The sequence below is a fragment of the Amphiprion ocellaris genome, chromosome 12, assembly GCF_022539595.1.
Source record: "Amphiprion ocellaris isolate individual 3 ecotype Okinawa chromosome 12, ASM2253959v1, whole genome shotgun sequence".
Classification (NCBI taxonomy): Eukaryota; Metazoa; Chordata; class Actinopteri; family Pomacentridae; genus Amphiprion; species Amphiprion ocellaris.
In genome coordinates, this window is record NC_072777.1 from 29,362,068 (window position 1) to 29,373,798 (window position 11,731).

The following is an 11,731-nucleotide window of genomic DNA, read 5'->3' on the forward strand; positions in this document are numbered from 1 at the left end:
TGAAATAAACTTTTCTAATGGTACATTTTTCTCCACGAAGAAACTTTTCAAAGCTGCCTTTAAGTCCCGGGCTTTTCCTGTCCGTAGTGTGCATACAGTCTATGTGCGCTACCAGGTGGCTAGTTAGCATGGAGGCTTTGTGGAGGCTAAAGTAAAGTCTCCACATTGTGCCGCTTTGCCGACGCAACAGTGGCCCCGCAAATAGGACACATACATTTATCTTTCACTGTCGTGAAAAAGAACTCTTCCTCCCAGTCATCGTGAAAATAGTGTTTTCTCTTTCACTTCTGTCATGTTATGGGGGTAAAAACCACATTTAAGCCGCGATTCCACAAGCACCTACTCGGCGCGGTGCGGTTCGCCACTATTGTATTTGACTCGGCTCGTCTCGGTTTAGTTGTTTTTCCATATAGCCTCATCGTGGGTGGAGTCGTCATAGCGCAGCGAGCCGAAAGTCCCATAACGTCATTTGTGTGCGACACAAACTCAACATAACGGAGGCGATGGTTCACCTGCTGCTCGGTCTGTGGCTTTCTGTCAGATTCAAAGTAACAGAAGAGTCGGAGAAAGCTGAGAGCAGCGAGTCGAAACACTCAGGAGAGTTTGGGAGGCGATGCAGCAGTATCAAGCTGAAGACAAGAGGATATGAACTAGACGACATATGAGGGTAAGCTAATGCTAGTTCGCTAGCTATCGCGTATCAGTCCTGTGAACGACCCTGTAATGGCTGCAGTTTATCGCTATCAAGTATTAAAATATGTATGCTGTGTATGTGTTTCAGATGGATCTCTTATGAGACTTCATGGGATTTACCTGAAGCAGCAGCACATGAGCCTGCAGTGGTACAAGGTGTAGAGGAGGGCAGAGATGTACAGGATGCACTTGATGCAGTACGTGTCATGCAGAAGTTAAAAGTTATTCTTCTCGTTATACTTCTGTTTTTCTGTCCCCGGACCGCTATTGTTTTTTTTTTAATGCAATTCTGACAATAAACTTTTGTACCTTTTGCAGATGTGTCTATGCTATTGTTTTATTTGTGAAGGTTAGCAAGATTACATGACAAACACCAAAACATTAAAACAGCTGTTTTAAGAATATTCCAGTTTGATAAATCAGTATTGCTTTGGTGTAATTCAGTCAACAGAATTATGAACCATAAAGGAGTTTGTGTTAAAACATGTTAAATCCCATTAAACATAAATGCATTATTAGGGAATACAGAATTGTTTGGTTCAGACTGTTGACTCTTTTCCTACCAGTGTCTTAACAGACAAAATGAAAAGTTATGATGCAATCACATAAGTCACAAAATAGTTTATTAGTCAGCAGCAAAATCAAAACTATTTACAATGTGCAAAGTACAAACTGTGGCGGGCGTGTCCTACAGTGGAGGGCTAAAAGTAAAACTATATACAACTAAATCTCAAGTCTCTGGGTGGTGGACTCACTGGCTGCCCACTGCCTGCCCCAGCTGCCCCAGCAGACCCAGCACTACCTGCACCAGCTGCCCCAGCACACCCAGCACTACCTGCACCAGCTGCCCCAGCACACCCAGCACTACCTGCACCAGCTGCCCCAGCACACCCAGCACTACCTGCACCAGCTGCCCCAGCAGACCCAGCACTACCTGCACCAGCTGCCCCAGCACACCCAGCACTACCTGCACCAGCTGCCCCAGCACACCCAGGAATGACTGGTTGAAGGCAGCATTCTGGGCCATCTCCTCCGCTGCAAGGCTGCTTCATTCTCTCTTGCCTCGCTGAGGAGCAACCAGATGTTCTCATCATGCTGGGCATGACTCCACTCCTCCTCAGCCTGCATCTCCACAAGTACGCTTGGAAGGTCCAATTTTCTGTGGCCCCTTTTCCTCTTGCCTAGACCAAAGACAGAAAAGTGATCAGAATCAGCTCTAATGGCCAAGTAAGTACACACCATACAAGGAATTTGGTTTCGGGTGTTGGTGTCACACTAGGAACATGGAAGAGAATAATAAAAAAATAAAGAAACTATAGAAAGAGGAACAGGGAGGAAAAAAATAGTAGCAAAATTAAATAAAACAATATATACAGAAATTTACAGCTAGACTGGAATAAACACATTTGCAAAATGATAATTGCTATAAACACAGTAGTGCAAAAGCAGAGAATGCTGTTCATGGTGAAAAAAATGCTGTACATGTCCATTGGAATACTGACTATTGTACAGGTGTTTAGGAATGGCTCAGCTGTTTATTACAGTGATGGCAGTGGGGAAGAAACTGTTTTTGCGTCTGGTGATTTCTGTGTACAGGGATCTGTAGCGCCTGCCAGAGGGGAGGGAGGAGACAGTTTAATGTCCAGGGTGAGTGGGGTTTCTGATGATGTTTTCTGCAGTCCGTACTATAGGCTGTAGTCTGTTTCTGTCCTGCTGTGTGGTTGATCCAGAGGTGCACAGGACAGATCGGATGACTGCAGTGTAGAACTGGATCAACAGCTCCTGCAGCAGGCCGTGTCTCCTCAGCTGTTGTAGGAAATACATCCTCTGCTGAGCCTTTTTCAGGATGGAGTGGATGTTCGTCTCCCACTGCAGGTCCAGAGAGATTGTAGTCCCCAGGAGCTAGAAGGACTCCACAGCTATGATGATATGTGTTTAGCCACCTGTCCATTGATTTTCAATCATGATCATGTCTTTGATAGTTCTACTTTAATAAATTTTTGGCACAAAATTACTTTAACTGAAGCACAAATAGTATCTCCTCCACCACAACTAAAAACAACGTGGTGTGAACTTCATTTCATCTTGTGCACATTTTGGAGTTGCTAAGAACAGCTGTCTTTTCTTATTTCCATGTATATTTTCATCCAGTCATTCAGTTTCACAGCTACCTAGTGACTATAAGAAGAATGGTTGCAATACTACACTGCACGAGAAAGTAAATTAATTAGAGTGACTTGCTTGTTATGTCAATGGAAAAAAATGCAGCTGCATGTGTTCTGTTTATGTGTCTCTGTAGCAACATGTAGCTTTCATCGGGCGTTCCTGAGCTGGCTGCTGCACAGTTTGCATTTACACCTGCCTGAATTCTTGGTCGTTGGTCTCGTTGTTCTGATCATGCTTGCAGGCATTTACACCTGCAATAATAATAATGTGAAAATCAACCATGGTCTCTGTTTACCGTGTCTTACCAGTGATAAGACGTTGCTGTTACGTGCTGGAGGTTGATGTTGACAGGGTCGGTGTCCGAGCTGGTACTGGTGCTGAAGCTGGTGCTGGAGAGGAGGCAGGGGAGCTGGGGGCTCCATGACGGACGTGGAGCAGTCTTCGTACGTGGAAAGGATTCTTGAACACAAATAAACACTCACCCTAAGTACACGAAAAACACGACATTGTAACTTGCGAAAAAAATAAACCTGTACGACCACGAGCTTAGTTCGTCATACTGACTGATGTATTAGCTTCTGAGAGCCAAACGTTAGAAACAGCAGCACGAAATACGAGCGGAGCACGGAGCTAGCGCTAATGGCTAACTAGCTAGCGCCGATGGCTAACTAGCTAGCTTATTGTCTGCTACAGGAGACAAGAACGTTACTTTCTAAATATACTTGATTGCTTAAAGGGAGCTTGCCACCAATGGGACAAATGGTGTAAAAGTTTCTTGAAGTCACAAAACACTCAACGTCCTCAAACGTCTCCAATAATGCAGCAGCTGAGTCTCCCTCCTGTTGCTGGCCGGTGTTCCAGTTTGGTGATCAGGTTAACTGGCGATAGTTTCCGTCTCCAGATGTTTCGTCCGCAGATTCGTCACGATCAGACCTGGATTTACGTGAAATAAAGATACCAGATAAAGAAGACCTCACCGAAAAACGTCGGCATCACTACTTAACAAAGTCTATATCCATGTAAATGTCATCTACAGACAGTAAAAAGAAACGTGCGGGCCGAAATAAAAAACACGTATTTTTCAAGTACGGTGAGAGGATTCGAAACCACGTAATCCAGCGATAAAATTACGAGACCACCGTTTTATTCATTGTGCTACCGATCAGCTCGACAAGCATTCTGCTTCATCCATATGGATCACTGTCATTCTGTCAGGTGTTTAACACCTGGTGATTGTTCAGGAAACACGCCCATGTCAACTGGGGATAATCACAACTTAACACAGGCTGCCTGGTTAAGAACGAGTCAGAAAACTATTTATTGTCTCACCAAGAAAACCCACAACATAGAAGCACGTCTGCTGCTGTGTTGTGTGTTAGTTTGTGAGTTCAGTGGAACAGATCCAGAGCAGAACTTCAGGTTTAACTCGGGTTTGTTCTCAGAAACACTCAGACCCTCAGCAGCCTCCCATCATAACAACACGCAGCACAACATCAGCTGGATCTGATAAAATACATCAGAACAACACGCAGCACAACATTGCTTTATTTGCTAAAATGCATCGGAACAAACTGAGACCGCGTTGTCAAAACTAGTCACTCAGAAAACAATGAAAACTCGTTCAGTCATCCACGTCCTAACCGTCATTCAGAGCATATTAACCGCTGACTGTATATATATATATATATATATATATATATGTATATATGTATATGTATATGTGTATATGTATATGTGTATATGTATATGTATATATGTATATGTATATATGTATATGTATATATGTATATGTATATATGTATATGTATATATGTATATGTATATGTATATATGTGTGTACGTGTGTATATGTATATATATGTGTATATATATGTGTGTATATATATGTGTGTATATATATATGTGTGTGTGTATATATATATATATATATATATATATTTAAAAACGAAGTAAAGGGATTCGATCTGGTCAAAACAAACAATGGTTTATTCGCCCTATCAGGGAGCCATGAGCACCTATTGCATGTATTGAAGTGACTACAGTCACATTTGAACGTTACAGCTTCCTGTTGTACTCTGGAGATACTGTGCTGCCATATTTGTATATTTAGCCTACATGTACTCTAAGGTGGATTAGGAACGTCATTAAATCAGATACTGTCAAACACCACAATTCACTCTAGTCTTCCTCTGCGACATCATTAAAAGTATCTTCTGCCATTTCTAAACCAGCCAGGGTGTTTGGGAAGACACAAATCACACAAATATATTGTTTGTTTTGACCAGGTCGGATCCCGTTACTTCCTTTTAAAAAAAATATATTGTCAGTGGTTAACGTGCTTTGAAATGATACCCCCTGGCTCTTCTAAAAAAAAAAAAAAACCAACTGGCTTAAACGTTTAATATATCACTTAGTCATTTATGCTAGAAAGTGTTATCCAAAAAAAAAATCTCACAGGTGTAAATGTCTCACTCTCCTAATCTACACTCCCCACTGGAGAACCCCCTCCTCCTTCTACTTTTCTTTCTCTCCCTCTCTATGTCTCCCTTAAGCCCTCTCCCCCTCTCACACACTCACCCCCCACACTCTCACTCACACTCTATGTACCCCCCATGTTTATTGTGCTTGTATGTTTTATAATGTGTTTGTTGATAGTTTTTCAGGCAATGATGTGCTATTATATAATGTATATATATATATCCTGACCTGCTGTATACATCTCTCTCCAACACTCACAGCTCACAGACAGCAACAGACAGCTCACAAGGACACACACAGATGTTATATTATATTGCTACATACTCAGTGACAGAACATCTTCTCTCTGTATGTTCAAGTTTAATATCGTAGCCTGGAATGTTCATGGCATACGCTCACAAACAAAAAGAGTTAAAATCATGGACTATGTCTCTAAATTACAAGCAGATATTTTGCTCCTCCAAGAAACGCATTTACTACAGTCGGAAGAAAAATGTTTATCAGACTCGAATTATAGTATTATCTTTTCATCTTGTTATAACAGCAGACAAAGCGGGGTCTCCATTCTAGTCCATAAGAGAATTCCATTCACTTTAAACAGTACAGTAACGGACTCAGAGGGCAGATATATTATTATCCAGGCAACAATCTTTAATAAATTATATTCTATTGTAAACCTCTATGCTCCGAATTATGACAATCCAGCCTTCTTTCACACTGTTTTCTCTCACTTAGCAGACTTATCTGCTAACTCAACAACTATTATCGGTGGTGACTTCAACATAGTTTTAAACCCTTCAGTAGATCGATCTAATAGTCCAATACATGCAAAACAATCACAATCAGTTAAAGTCATACATGATTATATGAAAGATTTTGGACTAGACGACGTCTGGAGACTCAAAAACCCAACAAAGAGGAACTATACGTTTTTCTCTCCGGTGCACAAAACATTTTCAAGAATTGACTTTTTCCTCTTAAATAACTATCGCACATAAAGTTACCACTAAAATCCACCCAATCATTATCAGCGACCACACACCAATATCACTCAGCCTGCAAACAGATTCCATCCCTAAACCTCCTCAGACTTGGCGCCTCAACATCTCTCTACTCAAAGACCCAGAATTTGATCGAGTAATAAGGAGTGAGTGGGCAGACTTTCTAAAAAACAATGACTCTAATGACTTATCTCCATCTTTGCTTTGGGAAACTGGAAAGGCTGTAATCAGAGGTAAAATAATATCGTACTCCTCATACAAGAAAAAAAAAGATCTACAAACAGAGAAAGAAATTGAAGAAAAAATAAAACAACTTACAGAGAATTATGCAATAAACCCAAGTGATCAATTATGGTCCGAACTACAAAATGCAAAACTAAACCTCGATAATATCCTATCCAAGAAAACAGAGTTTTTATTACAACAACTAAGATATAATGATTTCGAACACAATAATAAATCAGGAAAATTTCTGGCGAACCAACTCCAGCGCAATAAAGAAAAATCCTTCATAACAGCAATTCCGGATCCCTCAGGAAAATATACTCAGTCACCTCAGGAAATTAACCAGACCTTCTATAATTATCTCATTTATCAGGTAGAGATTCATCCTGAAACCTGCAGGAAGATGCTAAATTTAGAGGAAAAACATCAGAAGTGTAACATTTATGGGGCAGAAATTCATCCCGAGAGCCCTGAAACCTGCAGAAAGATGTTAAATTTATGAGAAAAATATCATCCATCCATCCATTATCTATACACCGCTTAATCCTCATTAGGGTCGCGGGGGGGGCTGGAGCCTATCCCAGCTGACTCGGGCGAAGGCAGGGGACACCCTAGACAGGTCACCAGTCTGTCGCAGGGCCACATACAAAGACAAACAAGCACTCTCACATTCACACCTACGGGCAATTTAGAATAATCAAACAACCTCAGCATATTTTTGGACTGTGGGAGGAAGCCGGAGTACCCGGAGAGAACCCACGCATGCACAGGGAGAACATGCAAACTCCATGCAGAAAGATCCCGGGAAAGCCGGGACGCGAACCAGGGACCTTCTTGCTGCAAGGCGAAAGTGCTAACCACTACTCCACTGTGCAGCCTGAGAAAAATATCAGAATTATAATATTTATCAGGTTGAGATTCACCCTGAGAGATTTGAAACCTGCAGAAAGATGCTAAATTTATAAGAAAAATATCAGAATTATAACATTTATCAGGCAGAGATTCATCCCGAGAGCCCTGAAACCTGCAGGAAGATGCTAAATTTAAAGGAAAAACATCAGATTTATAACATTTATGGGGCAGAGATTCATCCTGAGAGCCCTGAAACCTGCAGAAAGATGTTAAATTTAGAGGAAAAACTGAGAAATTACACAGAAACCTGCAGGAAGACATAGAGTTTCGAGGAAGAACTTCAGAATTATAACATTTATCAGGCAGAGATTTATCCTGAAACCTGCAGGAAGATGCTAAATTTATAAGAAAAACATCAGAATTATGACATTTATTAGGTAGAGATTCACCCTGAAACCTGCAGGAAGATGCTAAATTTAGAGGAAAAAATTCTGAATTTTAACATTTATGAGGCAGATTCATCTTGAGAGCCCTGAAAGCTGATGAAAGACGCTAAATTTAGAGAGAAAACATCAAAATTAGACCAAAACCTGCAGGAAGATGTCAAATTTATAAGAAAAATATCAGAATTATAACATTAACGAGGCAGAGATTCACTCTGAGAGCCCTGAAACCTGCAGGAAGTTGCTAAATTTATAAGAAAAATACCAGAATTATAACATTAACGAGGCAGAGATTCACCCTGAGAGCCCTGAAACCTGCAGGAAGATGCTAAATTTAGAGGAAAACATCAGAATTGTCACATTTATCAGGCAGATTCATCCTGAGAGCCCTGAAATCTGCAGAAAGACGCTAAATTTAGAGGAAAAACTGAGAAATTACACCAAAACCAGCAGAAAGATGCTAAATTTAGAGGAAAAACATCAGAATTATAACATTTATCAGGCAGAGATTCGCCCTGAGAGCCCTGAAACCTGCTGAAAGACATTAAATTTAGAGGAAAAACTGAGAAATTACACCAAAACCTGCAGGAAGATGCTAAATTTAGAGGAAAACATCAAAATTATAATATTTATCAGGTAGAGATTCATTCCGAGCCCTGAAACCTGCAGAAAGACGCTAAATTTAGAGCGAAAACATCAAAATTAGACCAAAACCTGCAGGAAGATGTTAAATTTAGAGGAAAAACATCAAAATAACAACTTTTATCAGGTAGAGATTCACCCTGAGAGCCCTGAAACCTGCAGGAAGATGTCAAATTTATAAGAAAAATATCAGAATTATAACATTAACGAGGCAGAAATTCATCCTGAGAGCCCTGAAACCTGCAGGAAGATGCTAAATTTAAAGGAAAAATATCAGAATTATAATATTTATCAGGTAGAGATTCACCCTGAGAGCCCTGAAACCTGCAGAAAGACGTTAAATTTAGAGGAAAAACTTAGAAATTACACCAAAACCTGCAGGAAGACATCAAGTTCAGAGGAAAAACATCAGAATTATAACATTTATCAGGCAGAGATTCATCCCAAGTGCCCCGAAAGCTGCAGGAAAACGTTAAATTTAGAGGAAAAACATCAGAATTATAACATTTATGAGGTAGAGATTCATCCTGAGAGCCCTGAAACCTGCAGAAAGATGTTAAATTTATCAGAAAAATATCAGAATTATAACAGTAATCAGGCAGAGATTCACCCTGAGAGCAATGAAAGCTGCAAAAAGATGCTAAATTTATGAGAAAAATGTCAGAATTGTAACATTTATCAGGTAGAGATTCATCCTGAAACCTGTAGAAAGATGCTAAATTTAGAGGAAAAACATTAGAATTATAACTTTTATCTGGCAGAGATTCATCCCGAGAGCCCTGAAACCTGCAGGAAGACGTTAAATTTAGAGGAAAAATATCAAAATTATAACATTTATGAGGTAGAGATTCACCCTGAGAGCCCTGAAACCTGCAGCAAGATGCTAAATTTGGAGGAAAAACATCAAAATACCAACTTTTATCAGGAAGAGATTCACCCTGAGAGCCCTGAAACCTGCAGAAAGACGCTAAATTTAGAGAGAAAACATCAAAATTAGACCAAAACCTGCAGGAAGACGTTAAATTTATGAGAAAAACATCAGAATTATAACATTAATCAGGCAGAGATTCACCCTGAAACCTGCAGGAAGATGCTAAATTTAGAGGAAAAACATCAAAATAACTACTTTTATCAGTTAGAGATTCACCCTGAGAGCCCTGAAACCTGCAGAAAGACGCTAAATTTAGAGGAAAAACTGAGAAATTACACCAAAACCTGCAGGAAGATGCTAAATTTAGAGGAAAAACATCTGAATTGTAACATTTATCAGGCAGAGATTCATCCTGAGAGCCCTGAAACCTGCAGAAAGACGTTAAATTTAGAGGAAAAGCTGAGAAATTACACCAAAACCTGCAGGAAGATGCTAAATTTAGAGGAAAAACATCAGAATTATGACAATTATCAGGTAGAGATTCATCCTGAAACCTGCAGAAAGATGATAAATTTAGAGGAAAAACTGAGAAATTACACCAAAACCTGCAGGAAGATGCTAAATTTAGAGGAAAAACATCAGAATTATAACATTTATCAGGTAGAGATTAATCCGAAGTTGCCCGAAAGCTGAACGAAAACGTTAAATTTAGAGGAAAAACATAAACATTATAACATTTATCAGGTAGAGATTCATCCTGAGAGCCCTGAAACCTGCAGGAAGATGTTAAATTTATATGAAAAATATCAGAATTATAACATTTATCAGGTAGAGATTCACCCTGAGAGCCCTGAAACCTGCAGGAAGATGCTAAATTTAGAGGAAAACATCAGAATTGTAATATTTATCGGGCAGAGATTCATCCTGAGAGCCCTGAAACCTGCAGAAAGACGTTAAATTTAGAGGAAAAACTGAGAAATTACACCAAAACCTGCAGGAAGACATCAAGTTGAGAGGAAAAACATCAGAATTATAACATTTATCAGGCAGAGATTCATCCTGAAACCTGCAGAAAGATGATAAATTTAGAGGAAAAACTGAGAAATTACACCAAAACCTGCAGAAAGATCCTGGTCTTCAGATGAAGATGAGGATCCTGGTCTTGAGATGTAAATGAACAGGAAGACGAGAGTCCTGGTGTTCAGGTGAAGATGAAGATGAGAGTCCTGGTCTTCAGATGAAGATGAGGGTCCTGGTCTTCAGATGAAGATGAAGATGAGAGTCCTGGTCTTCAGATGAATATGAGAGTCCTGGTCTTTGGATGAAGATGAATATCCTGGTCTTTGGATGAAGATGAAGATCCTGGTCTTCAGATGAAGATGAACATGAAGACGAGGGTCCTGGTGTTCAGATGAAGATGAAGACGAGAGTCCTGGTCTTCAGATGAAGATAAAGATGAAGACAAGAGTCTTGGTGTTCAAGTGAAGATGAGAGTCCTGGTATTCAGATGAAGATGAGAGTCCTGGTCGTCAGATGAAGATGAGGATCCTGGTCTTCAGATGAAGATGAAAAGGAAGACGAGAATACTGGTGTTCAGGTGAAGATGAAGACGAGAGTCCTGGTCTTCAGATGAAGACGAGGGTCCTGGTGTTCAGATGAAGATGAAGACAAGAGTCTTGGTGTTCAAGTGAAGATGAAGGTCATGGTATTCAGATGAAGACGAGGGTCCTGGTCTTCAGATGAAGATGAAGATGAGAGTCCTGGTCTTTAGATGAAGATGAAGATGAGAGTCCTGGACTTCAGATGAAGATGAAGATCCTAGTCTTCAGATGAAGATGAACATGAAGACGAGAGTCCTGGTGTTCAGATGAAGATGAAGACAAGAGTCTTGGTGTTCAAGTGAAGATGAAGGTCCTGGTATTCAGATGAAGATAAAGACGAGGGTCCTGGTGTTCAGATGAAGATGAGAGTCCTGGTCTTCAGATGAAGATGAAGATGAGAGTCCTGGTCTTCAGATGAAGACGAGGGTCCTGGTGTTCAGATGAAGATGAAGACAAGAGTCTTGGTGTTCAAGTGAAGATGAAGGTCTTAGTATTCAGATGAAGACGAGGGTCCTGGTCTTAAGATGAAGATGAGAGTCCTGGTCTTCAGATGAAGATGAACATTAAGATGAGAGTCTCGGTGTTCAGGTGAAGATGAAGGTCCTGGTATTCAGATGAAGATGAAGACGAGGGTCCTGGTGTTCAGATGAAGACGAGAGTCCTGGTCTTCTGATGAAGACAAGGGTCTTGGTGTTCAGATGAAGATGAAGACAAGAGTCTTGGTGTTCAAGTGAAGATGAAGGTCCTGGTATTCAGATG

At 40.3% G+C, this 11,731-nt stretch overlaps 1 protein-coding gene across 1 annotated transcript; it reads right to left on the bottom strand.

The window, feature by feature from the left end:
- Positions 1 to 1,033: 1,033 nt before the first annotated feature.
- LOC129350235 (circumsporozoite protein-like) lies at positions 1,034 to 4,174 on the bottom strand. Its single transcript, XM_055016136.1, has 2 exons — positions 3,165 to 4,174; positions 1,034 to 1,874 (listed from the first exon to the last, which is right to left on the bottom strand). The coding sequence occupies exons 1-2, from the start codon at positions 3,279 to 3,281 to the stop codon at positions 1,407 to 1,409; spliced, it is 585 nt and encodes a 194-aa protein (XP_054872111.1). The 5' UTR covers positions 3,282 to 4,174; the 3' UTR covers positions 1,034 to 1,406.
- Positions 4,175 to 11,731: the final 7,557 nt, after the last annotated feature.